This window comes from Corvus brachyrhynchos, unplaced genomic scaffold (assembly GCF_000691975.1).
Source record: "Corvus brachyrhynchos isolate BGI_N302 unplaced genomic scaffold, ASM69197v1 scaffold280, whole genome shotgun sequence".
Taxonomy (NCBI): domain Eukaryota; kingdom Metazoa; phylum Chordata; class Aves; order Passeriformes; family Corvidae; genus Corvus; species Corvus brachyrhynchos.
In genome coordinates, this window is record NW_008236198.1 from 749272 (window position 1) to 760293 (window position 11022).

At 53.9% G+C, this 11022-nt stretch overlaps 1 protein-coding gene across 1 annotated transcript in view; it reads left to right on the top strand.

Annotated features, from left to right (window-relative positions):
* The window catches only part of SGIP1 (SH3 domain GRB2 like endophilin interacting protein 1), a 45752-nt gene that overhangs the window by 16483 nt on the left and 18247 nt on the right, over positions 1-11022 (top strand). The window contains exons 5-15 of the mRNA XM_017740583.1: positions 875-931; positions 1334-1388; positions 2172-2347; positions 4141-4152; positions 4664-4675; positions 5252-5276; positions 5627-5678; positions 6565-6650; positions 7929-8021; positions 8883-8957; positions 10789-11018. Of these exons, the coding sequence (XP_017596072.1) occupies positions 875-931; positions 1334-1388; positions 2172-2347; positions 4141-4152; positions 4664-4675; positions 5252-5276; positions 5627-5678; positions 6565-6650; positions 7929-8021; positions 8883-8957; positions 10789-11018 (873 nt within the window). The remainder of the gene's footprint in view (positions 1-874; positions 932-1333; positions 1389-2171; positions 2348-4140; positions 4153-4663; positions 4676-5251; positions 5277-5626; positions 5679-6564; positions 6651-7928; positions 8022-8882; positions 8958-10788; positions 11019-11022) is intronic.

The following is an 11022-nucleotide window of genomic DNA, read 5'->3' on the forward strand; positions in this document are numbered from 1 at the left end:
TTTTTTAAATAATTATTGCTGCTTTTATCCCTGGTGTTAGACTGAAATGTCCCTGCTAGAGCTGGGCCCTGTAGTGTTCAATTCCAAAATGTGCTGGGTTCAGACTGGGCTTTATTTCTGGAGAAAATCCAGATTTTAGAATTTCACCTTAAAATAAAGATGGGGATCAGGGAGTGCATCCTGTCAGACCCTTGGCAGGGAGCTGGGCTGGGAATGCTCCCTCTGGATTATCCCATTTAGGTGCCCAAAATCGTGAGCCCAGCCCAAGGCCAGGCCCCGGGGGCCTTGCTGGTCACTGGCTGTGGTGGCCATGGGACTCAGGATGGGTTTTGGGTGCCCAGAGCCAACCAGGAAAGGATTCCAGAGGTGACGGATGCCTGGAGCCGCTTCCAAGCCGAATTCCCTCAATCCAAAGCAGCAATTCCTCTGTGTGTTGGTGTCCCGTGGCATGGACTGACTCATCCCAGACCCTTCCCACTGCTCCATCCCGAATTCACAACGCCTGGCATGCGGGATAATGGGATCGGAATCCTTCCCGGGATTCCCCTTTCTTGGGGAAGGGGTTTACCCCAATAAATTTCCCTGCTCGACTGGCATTGGGAGCTTCCACGGCTGCCAGCTCTTCCCGAGGGCTGGAGCATCCCAGCACACGGAGAAACAGCCATTCCCTCGCTTTTCCTGAAGAAATGTTGGATGTTCACCTAATGAATGTTCAAAAAGCTCCCTCCTCTCATCTCTCTGCTATGGGAGAATTCCAGAGATGGGGAATGCTGCTGGATCTCTGCTGTGGGGGTGTGGAATAACACCCAGTGGCATGTGGGATGCGCTGCACTCCGGGTTCCTTCACTTAAACCGTGGGAATTTTCCCTTGCAGAAGAAAACCAACGGAGCCCCGAATGGATTTTACGCGGAGATCGACTGGGACAGATACGTAAGTGCCCCCCGGAGCTTCCCTGTGTCCAGCTGCATCCCATGGGAATCCCAGGCTGTTCCCACACAGATTTGGGGCTTTTGGGGTGAAATCAGTTGTGCCCAGATCCCAGTTCCATGTCTGCAGATCAATCAGAATTCCCAGGAATGAGGTGGTTCTGGAGAGCTCTGTCCTGGCCCAAGGGATGTTGCAGTTTACCCAGGGAAAACCTTGGATTATAAAAAAGGATTAAAACCTTTCCTTCTGCAAAATAATCGTGGAATCTGAGGTGCCCTTTGGTCCATGTGGCCCCAGGGCTCGGGCAGTGCAGGACATCCCTCCCCACAGGAGGAGAGAGCTGCTCCAGCTTTCCAGGAACTGACATTCCTCATTCTTCTGGGTTTTTTTTTGTTCCCTATCCAGAACTCACCTGAGCTGGATGAGGAGGGATACAGCATCCGACCCGAGGAACCAGGATATATCCTTTGGTTTTGGCTTTGCCTCTTGGGTTACAGCCTGGAACAGGAGCTGCGTTCACGGGCTCTCTTTATTTCATTATTATTATTTCTTAGTAATTGTTATCACTGTTTATTGCCACCTTTTGCTTTTCATTTGGAGCTGGCACTCCACAGATAAAGCCAAATTCCCGAGGGAATTGCCTGAGGCTCTGGAGCATAGGGCAATTTGAATTCTTTGATTCACTGCTATGGAATGAGGGAGTGGGAGCATCCCATAGGATGCTCCATGGAGATCACCGTGTCTAGGATTATCCTGGGGAAAAGGAGGCTCGGGGAGGAGCTTCTGGCTCTCAGCAAGGAGGGAGCAGCCAGAGGGGTCGGGCTCTGCTCCCAGGGAACAGGGACAGGAGGAGAGGGAACGGCCTCAAGTTGCAGGGGAGGTTTAGGTTGGATATTGGGGAAATTCCTTCATGGAAAAGGCTGGTCAGGAATTGGAAGGGGCTGGAGTCCCCATCCCTGGAGGGATTTAAAATCCCTGTGGATGTGGCACTTGGGGGCACAGGGCTGCACTGGGGGATGGTTGGACCTCATTGTCTCCTAGGGCTTTTCCAACCAAAACAATTCCACGAAACCCGGACATGGATACAACCCTTGCTGGGCTGACCCAGGGCCGGAGTTATCCCTGGGAGCAGCAGCTCCACATCCTCTGGCTGTGTAGGGGCACGGCACAGGATCGCCTGTGGGGTCAGCATCTGGGAACCACCAGCTCCCCAGGGAAGGGAATTTCCTTAACTGTGCTGTACCCACCAAAGGAAAGCACTTCTACTCCTCGAGCGAGTCGGAGGAGGAGGAGGAGGCACACAAGAAGTTCAACATCAAGATCAAGCCCCTGCAGGCCAAGGACGTCCTGCGCAGTGCGGCCACCGTGGACGAGCTCAAGGCCTCCATAGGCAACATCGCGCTGTCTCCCTCCCCCGTGGTGAGTTATTCCTGCTTCCCGCTCTCCCAGCGCTCCCAGAGCAGTGCTGCTCCACAGGGATCATCCCAAAGGTGGTGGGAGCTGATGCTCTGGTTGGCTTTGGTGTCCTTCTTTTGGGGTCTGCTCCGTAGGGATGTGGCTGCAGGTGTTGCTCAGATGTGTCAAAAGGATGTTTCCAGTTCAAAACACCTTAAAAATTCCCTTTCCTGCTCAAAAAAGAGGTCAGGATGGACTATTCCTTGATTTCCCCCCCTTCCCCCTTCTCATTTTTCAACAAGGAAAAAGGGGGAATTTCAATCATTTCCAGTCAAGAGGAATTTTCAATCAGCATCATTCAGGGCCTTGCCCTGATTCCCAAGCCAGGGAAAGTATCTGTGAGAATTTTCCATGGGATTTTAGCGGGATATTTCTCACCCTGGAGGTGAGTCCAGGTTCCTGGAAGGAAAGGTTGTTTTTCCTTAGTCCATCCTGGTATAAAAACCATCCCCTTCTGCTTTTCCTGAGGCTTGTTAAGATTCCCATTGGCTCATCCCAATCTGTTCAGCCATGAAAAGATTGGATTCTGGGCTTTCAGGAGGTTTTAGTGTGGGCTTTAGTGTCTTCCCAGACAGAGCTTTCCATGATTCATAAATAACCTGGATCTGAAGTGTGAATGACTCTCCAAGCCAAAGCAAAGCTGAAATAAAACCTGTGGATTTTATTTCTGCTTCCCAAGCAGGGAGTTTCTGTTGGCATTTAAGGATTAGAAATGGCAGTTGGACGCTTTGGGAAGCATAAAAAAGGGGGGAAAAACCACAACATCAAAATGAACAATTGAAATATTATAATTATTATTAATAATAATAGGAAAACCAAGTTCTTATGGAATGTGCATTTCCCTAAATCTGAGTTTTGTCTCCTCTTTCCCGTGGTGCTTTTCCTGCCGAGGCTGGGAAGGGGTGAGGAGGATCCCTGTGTGGGCTGGGCTGTGGGATTGGGCTGCTGGGCTGGGCCACTGCTGTGCCTTGGAGAGATCCCTGGGGCCGGAGCTGGAGCCTCCCTGTGGGATGTGCTCAGGGAAAAGCCCCTGCCAGGCTGGGCAGGAGGATCCCTGCTGCTGCTGCTGCACATGGGGATCCCAAATCCGGCGTGTGGAGCCAAAGGGAGCAGATGGGCCAGGGAGCGGGGCTGCTCCGGATCCTGGCATGGGCCAGGAAAGCTCCAGAGCCCCGGGCAGGAGCTGCCTGCAGGAGTCTGGCATCCACAGGAATTCCAGGATTTGCTGCCAGGTCCCTGCCCTTGTCCTGGACTTGTCTTCTCTCCCAAACCAGCTCCGGCACCACATCCCCGCTGGAAGGGAGCGGTGGGGTGGGAGATCCTAAATCCCATGGATTGGGCTGGGAGGGGCCCCAATGTCCAGCCTGGCCTTGGGCACTGCCAGGGATCCAGGGGCAGCCCCAGCTGCTCTGGGCACCCTGTGCCAGGGCCTGTGTCCGCTGTGTCCATAGTCCCCGTTGTTCCCAGCCCTCTGGACTGGGAGTCCTGGTGCCTTGACTGGGAATGGACAGCAGGGCCTGGAATGATAAAACAATGGAATTCTTTCCAGGAGATGGCTCACACACAACTTTCACATTTCCAAACGTTTTATATTTCCTCTCCCTCCGGTCTCCCACGTGGACGGGTGACCCTGGCGCGCTGCTGTCCCTCTGCTTTGCCATGTCCTTAACCTGACACAAACCTTTGGTTCCTCTTTATAAAAAAACCCCTCACCTTCTCATTCTCTTTGTTTTTTTCCTCTCTCTGCCTTCTTTTAGAGGAAAAGTCCGGTAAGACACACCGTTTTTATCTCCCGGAATATTTTAACCCAGCCTCGTGTGCTCTTGTCCTGTCTCTAGAGCTGAACTGTCAAAAGCAAATAACAAATCCTGCCCTTCTAGAAGGAAGTTTAATTTCCTCTGTGGCTGGCTTAGTGCGTTTTAAAATAGGATGTTTAAAAATAGAGCTGGGCTTGGCTCTCACTGTGCTCTGGGGGTGTGGTTTGGGCCCAAGAATTTGGACAAGGTGTGCAAGGGCTGGGTTTTACCTGGACCATGGTGCATCCAAAGGTAGGAGAAGGCAGGAATCCCATCTGTGGTGCTGTCGGGGTTTCTCCAAGTGATGAGGAAATAAATCCCCCCCATTTCCCAGGATCAGGGTTGCCCTGGGGGCTCTCCCAGGGTGACCACGAGGTGTGGGGAAGGAGCCCCCCGGGAGGTGTGGTGGCTGCTGGGGACCCTGGGGTGCTGACCTGTCGCTCTCTGACCAGGTGTCTCTTCTCTCCCCTCTCGCTGACCGCAGCGGCGCAGCCCGGTAAGAACCTGCTCCTCTTGCTCCCAGGAATGCAGCCACGGAGGGGTCCCTGCCCATGCTGGGGCTCTGGGGCGGGCACAGGGCGTGGGGACAGGTGCCAGTGGTGTCACACACCCCGTCGTGTGATCCCAGCTGATGGGGGGACCTGGATAACACAAAGGGCCCTCCGTGATGGGAGTTCTCCACCTGCATCCTTGAGAACCCCCGGAGACCCCGCTTGCTCTGGGATGTCCCCGCTCCTGTGGTTGGGGGGATCTGGCTTTTGCTCCACAAGCTGCTGGCACAGCTGCCCATGGCAGTGAGGAGTCCCCATCCCTGGGGGGTTTGAAATCCCTGTGGATGTGGCACTTGGGATAACTCTGAAGGCGGAGCTGCCAGTGGTGGCTTCGTGTGGCTCAGAACTTTTCTGTAGGGTTTTCTGTAGGGCTTTCTGCTCCCTGGAGTTCAGCCACGTCCAGTAAATGTCCCCTCTGACAGCTCCTGCCCCTTCTGCTGGGCTGCCTCGCTCCTGGGGTGACACCTGCCATGCACTCGTGGCCCTGTGCATCCCACTTATTCTTGTGTTTCTCCTTCCAGGGCACGATTAAAAGGAATTTATCCAGTAAGTATCTCCTGCAGCCTGGAAAAAATAAGTTCTTGCAGTTGGTGGAGGTGTTTTGGAGGGTGGTGGGGAAAAATGAGTGAGTTTTCTGGCAGAGCTGGTGGCTCCCAAAAACCTTTCTTTGGAGAAGGGTGTGGGGGACATCCTTGGGATACCTGTGGCAGTGCAGCTCCCTGCTTCTGTTCTCCCCAGCGATAAACCTGAATTCAAAGCAGATTTTTCCTGCCAGCACCTCCCCAGCAGGGCAGCTGGGACACCAGGTGTGACCCCCCTGCCACCACGGGGTCTGGGGGCCCAGGGGGATGCTCTGGAATGGGAACGACTCTCATCCATGTCTGTCCCGCCTGCAGGTGAGGAGATCACGCGGCCCCGGCGCTCCACGCCCACGCCAGACCCCGCCAGGTCAGTCCAGAGCCCTGGGGGGGATCATCCAAGGTTCAGGCACCTCATCCCAGTGTGGGTTTGGAACCTTCCCACTTGCACTGTGCTTGATGGGAAGATTGAAGGGTTAGATGGGAGATTGGGAAGGAATTGTTCCCTGGGAGGGTGGGCAGGCCCTGGCACAGGGTGCCCAGCATGGCTGTGGCTGCCCCTGGATCCCTGGCAGTGCCCAAGGCCAGGCTGGATGAGCCTGGGATAGTGGAAGGTGTCCCTGCCATGTAATGGGATGAGATGGGCTTTAAGGTCTTTCCAACCGAAACCATTTCAGGATTTTGGCAGGACTGAGGGGCTGACAATGGTTGGGATGCTCAGTGTCCGTCCCTGTTCTCCCCCAAAAGCACCTGCTGGAAGCCACCTTGAGCCTGATCCATATTGAGAGCTGGCCAACCTTTGGCAGGGATATCCTGGTTCAGGACAGCAAACACGCAGGGTTTTCTGGAATAACCCCAAATCTGGGAACGTGCCCTGTGCAGCTCCAGGGTCCGACTCAAGGTGTGTTGGACCAGAGCATGGCCCAGATCTCAAGGGTTTTTTTTGTTTGTTTTTTGTTTGGTTGGTTTTTTTTTTTTGGTTGGGGGTTTTTTTTTTTTTTTGATCCTTTCCCATGAGGTTTGGACTGATCCTAAAGCAGCTTGAGCTGTCCCCCAGCTGCTGTGGCACCACAGGGTTGGCACCGTGCTGCTACCACTCTCCTTTCCCTTTTTCCCACCTGGAATCCTGTGTTTGGACAGCTCCTCGTTGGTCTGGGATAGAAAAAGCCCTTGAAAATATCTGTGTTTGCCTCGAACATGGGGTCAGAACTCAAGAAGGACCCTCATGGATTCTCTGTTCTTGTCTCATCCCACAGCAGGAAAAGCGGGGAAGATCCGGCGGCGCTGGCCCCACTCTTCGGGCCCCCGCTGGAGTCGGCGTTCGAGGAGCAGAAGTTGGATGGTGAGTTTGGGGGCTGTGGCGGGTGAGTTTGGGGTCGTGGTGAATTTGGGGCCGTGGTGGCATCTCCTGGCAGGGACACAGGAAGGTTCTCCAGCCCTGGCAGGGGTGGAGGCCCCGTCCCTGGAGGGATCTCAAAGCCGTGTGGCTGTGGCACCTGGGGACAAAGTCGGGGTGGAATTTGCAGTGCTGGGGGATGGTTGGGCTCGATGGGCTCAGAGGGCTTTTCCAAGCTCACCAATTCCCTGATTCCCAGGTTCCCAGCCCTCCTGCTGGAGGAGGAAGAAGCTGAAGCAGGGGTTGAAGGACGGGTGGCCACGTTCCGGGCGGCCTCAGGCCGGGGTTAATTCGGGTTGGATGGAAACAGAGCAAGGGCTTAAGTCAATTAGTTAATTACGAAGTCTGGGAGAGATCCTGACAGGGAACAGCTCAAGAATATCCAAACTCAGGACTTCCCCATCAAACCCTTGAGCAGGGGGAGTTTAACTCCATCCAGGATTCTGGATGCAGCTGTTGGACAAGCGCATCCATTCCTAGGAAATGCCACCTCAAAAACGGCATTTTTCCCCCCAAAACAGTGCTTGTTTGACAGAGACACTTTGCTTCCTTCCAAACCTGGTTTTTTCCCGCTCTCCCAAAGCACAGGGACCTTGCAAGGCTTGTTTTCCCCAAAACCAACCTCATTCACCCCCTGGAGCGGGTTGTCCCTCCCTCCCTCCTCCTCCTTCTGGAGCCTCCAGGACCTCAGGGAGTGGTCACTGCCCTTGTAGCCTCATTATGTCCTGTCATTAACGACTCCAGTTAATTCCTTTCATCAAAGCAATGTTTGTGTGCAGTTTTCTGCACAAAAAACTCCAAGAAATTTCAATTCTATATAAAAATATCCATTTTCCCCCCCCTTTATTCCCAGTGAATACAATTCTCTTTTCATTTTAGTACCTGATGGGGTTTGGTTTTTTTGCCTATCCTGAAATTCTGGACCGTTTTTGCCATCAGTACAATGCTTTCCTTCCCATAAAAAGCCTCCAAATCCATCCCTGGCATTGTTTTGTTTGTCAAGCAGCATGAGTGTCAAACTAATTGCACGTCCTGCTTCAAACCCAGACAGGCTTTTAATTATCCACTGTTACAGAACCCCCTGTCTTTAATTAATGAGGTTTCTGTCACTGTCTGGTCCCTCTTTTCCCAGAGCCTCAGCGTCTCATCCGCGTGCTTTGGTGTTTGGAAGGAAATGTTTGGGTTTTTCATTGCTTTCAAATGGTTATTTTTGATTTTTTTCAGCTGCTCTGGACCAGCCTGAGATATGGGGGTCAGCCCAGCCCGTCAACACAAACGTAGAGTCCCCAAAACTTCCAAGACCTTTTCCAACTGGAAGTAAGTGACCACAAAACTAAATTAATACCTACAGAAATCAGGTCAAAGATTTGGGTTTTCCTCATCTGGGCTGTGCAATTCCATAATATTTTAAATTAGAGGTTGTTTTGGTTTTTTCCCCTTGGTTTGACTTGGGTTACAGCACCGTGGGCTGGAGGAGGGAGTGGGATTGATACGGGATGGAGGGATGGATCCTGATCCTGCACGTTCATGCCGTGGTTATTTGGCTGGAAAAGTTGGAAGCACCAGTTTTTCCAGGATAACATCAGGAAGAGCTGCACAGCCCCGAATCCCTGATTTTTCATTGCAGCTCTCCCTTTGCCTGGGGCAGCTGGGGAACCATTTCCTTTGCAGAAATGCCCCTGTAAAGCAGCGCTGGTTAATTAGCCACTGTTAATTAGCCCCAGCATTCCCCATCCCGTAGGCACATCCTGGATCCACGTGGGATGGGCGCGGGAGAAAGGTGGAGGCAGCTCCGTGCCTCAGAGGCTCCAGGTTTCATTTAAGTGCTAATTTAGGGGTTTGAAACAGGAGCGTGGGCTGAGATGTAAAAATGGGGGGGAAAAATTCCATAAAACCCAAACAAAATCAGGGAATGGCTTCCCAGTGCCAGAGGGCAGGGATGGATGGGAGATTGGGAAGGATTTGTTCCCTGGGAGGGTGGGGAGGGTCTGGGCTGGAATTCCCACAGATGCTGTGGCTGCTCCAGCCCTGGAAGTGCCCAAGGCCGGCTCAGACGGGGCTCGGAGCTCATCGCAGCCTTATCCCCTTTTCCCAGCAATCCTGTTTCATATTCCATGGAATATTCCATGCTTCCTGCTGCTCTCCAGCTGAACTTCTCCCCTCTGTGCTCTGTTCCAGCCCCTCCGCCGCTCCCCCCGAAGAACATCCCGGCCACGCCGCCGCGCCCCGGCTCCCCCCCCGCCCCCCCCCCCCGCTCCCCCCCCTGCCTGGCACTCGGTAACAGCCCTGGCAGCGCCGGCCCTGGGGTGGCACTGGAGGGGGACAGGGCCTAATCCAGGCCCTGGGGTGGCACTGGGGGGGGACAGGTCCTAATCCGGGCCCTGGGGTGGCACTGGAGGGGGACAGGTCCCTGTGGCTGTGTTTTGGACACGGATTTGGTCCCTGTGCATCCTCTTCCCTTGGAATTCAGAGAATTCCAGACCGGGTTGGGTTGGGAGGGAGTGTAAAGCTCATCCAGCTCCACCCTGCCATGGCAGGGACACCTCCCACTGTCCCCGGCTGCTCCCCGCCCCGTCCAGCCTGGCCCGGGAGGGCCAGGGATGGGGCATGATATTCTCTGCAAAGGTAGGATTAATTTACCATCTGCAGTAGAAGCAGCACAAAGATTTTTTTGGCTCCCAAGTTGGTGAAATTAATGTTCTTTACAGCATCCCTGCCTTTGGATCAGTCACTCTGGGAATGCAATGCAGGATTAGTCTTAATATCCTGCTGAGAACTGGGATATATTCCCAAATTCCGGAGCCCTGTTCTTGCCTGGAGCAGCCCTGCATGGGCTGTGCTGAGGAAATAATGGGGTGTGCAGGCTCTGCCTGGGGCAGGGAGCTGCTCCTGCATTCCCTGCCCCCCGATTCCTACTGAAAGGTGGGAAAAGCCCCCCTGGTACTGCAGCCCGGGGCAGGGAGGGAGAATGGTGCTGGGAATGAAGGAAAACCCGAGGGCGGGGATGGAAAGGTGTCGGATGCAGCCGGAGGACATCAGGTGCTTCCAAGCATATAATTCATGGTGCTGGCTGATGGAAAAGCGGGATGTGAGCAGGGAAGGCAGTGCCTTTGGATCGGGCACTGTGTGGGGGCAGTCAGAGCCCCTTGGGATGAAACTCCTTTGCCACGAAGAGCTCCCCTGCTCTGGCCTCACTGCTCTGTCCATCACCACCTCATCTGTGTTCCTGTATCCCAATTTTCCTGTCTGTGGGAGCAGCCAGGCTGGCAGGGTGTCCATCTCCATCCATCAATCCATTCCCAGCAGCAAATGCTGGATCATTTGCTGGGCTGTGTCTTGTGGATTTGTAAAGCAAGTGGCTGAGGTCTGGTTTAGCAAAATCCTATTTCATCCCCTCCACCCTAAATGTAGAGCCGTGGATGGATCCCCAAAAGAGAGGAGCAGGGATGGGGTGATGCTGTTTCAGTGTTAGGATCTCCCTTCCCTGGATGTGAAATGCTTGGCTGACGGATGTGTGGTGGTTCTGGAGTCAGGTGGGAATGTTGGTGTGTGGTGGCTCAGTGAGCAGAGCTCTGAAGTCCCGATCTGTTCCCGCTTGTGGCTGGAATAACATTCCCTGTGGCTGGAATACATTCCCTGTGTGCATCCTGTGCTGCATGTCCAGCCTCCAGCAGTGTCCAAGCAGCATGTTGAAATATATATATTTATACCTGAGTGTTTATAAATATATATTCAGACAGAGAGCGGGGCGTGCCAGAGCGCTGAGTGCACACCTTTGGTATCTGCTGGTACCTCCGAGCTGCTGATAAGGACGTGATGTGGTTTAGAGGACAAAAAAGGCTGTCAGTTTGGGGGGATTTGGGATTCTTGGCTCGTGGTGCATGCTCCCTCCTCCAGCCTCTGGATCCCGCAGGATTCATTCCATGTCGCACATGGCTGTGGTGGAAACGTTCTTGCCCATGAATTATATAAATAGAAATAAGAAAAGGTGGTTTTAGGGCCTCTCCCGTAGAAGTAGAGCCCGTAGAGAGTAGCGGAGCCCTCGCTTAATGCTCGGTGTAAAATAAACCTCCTCTGACCACAGGAGGGGACCAGGCAGCAGCAGAGCCCAAACGGGACAAACTCCCGTCCATCAATGACTTGGACAGCATTTTTGGCCCCGTGCCGTCCCCCAAATCTGTTGCTGCCACCGCGGAAGACAAGTGGGTCAATTTTTCCGATCAATCCCCGGAAAACGCGCCTCCGGAATTGTCGCCCCGGGACAAAGCGCCGTCCCCGCCGGCGGGCGCCGGGCGCCCCGGCGGCGGCCCCGCCGCGG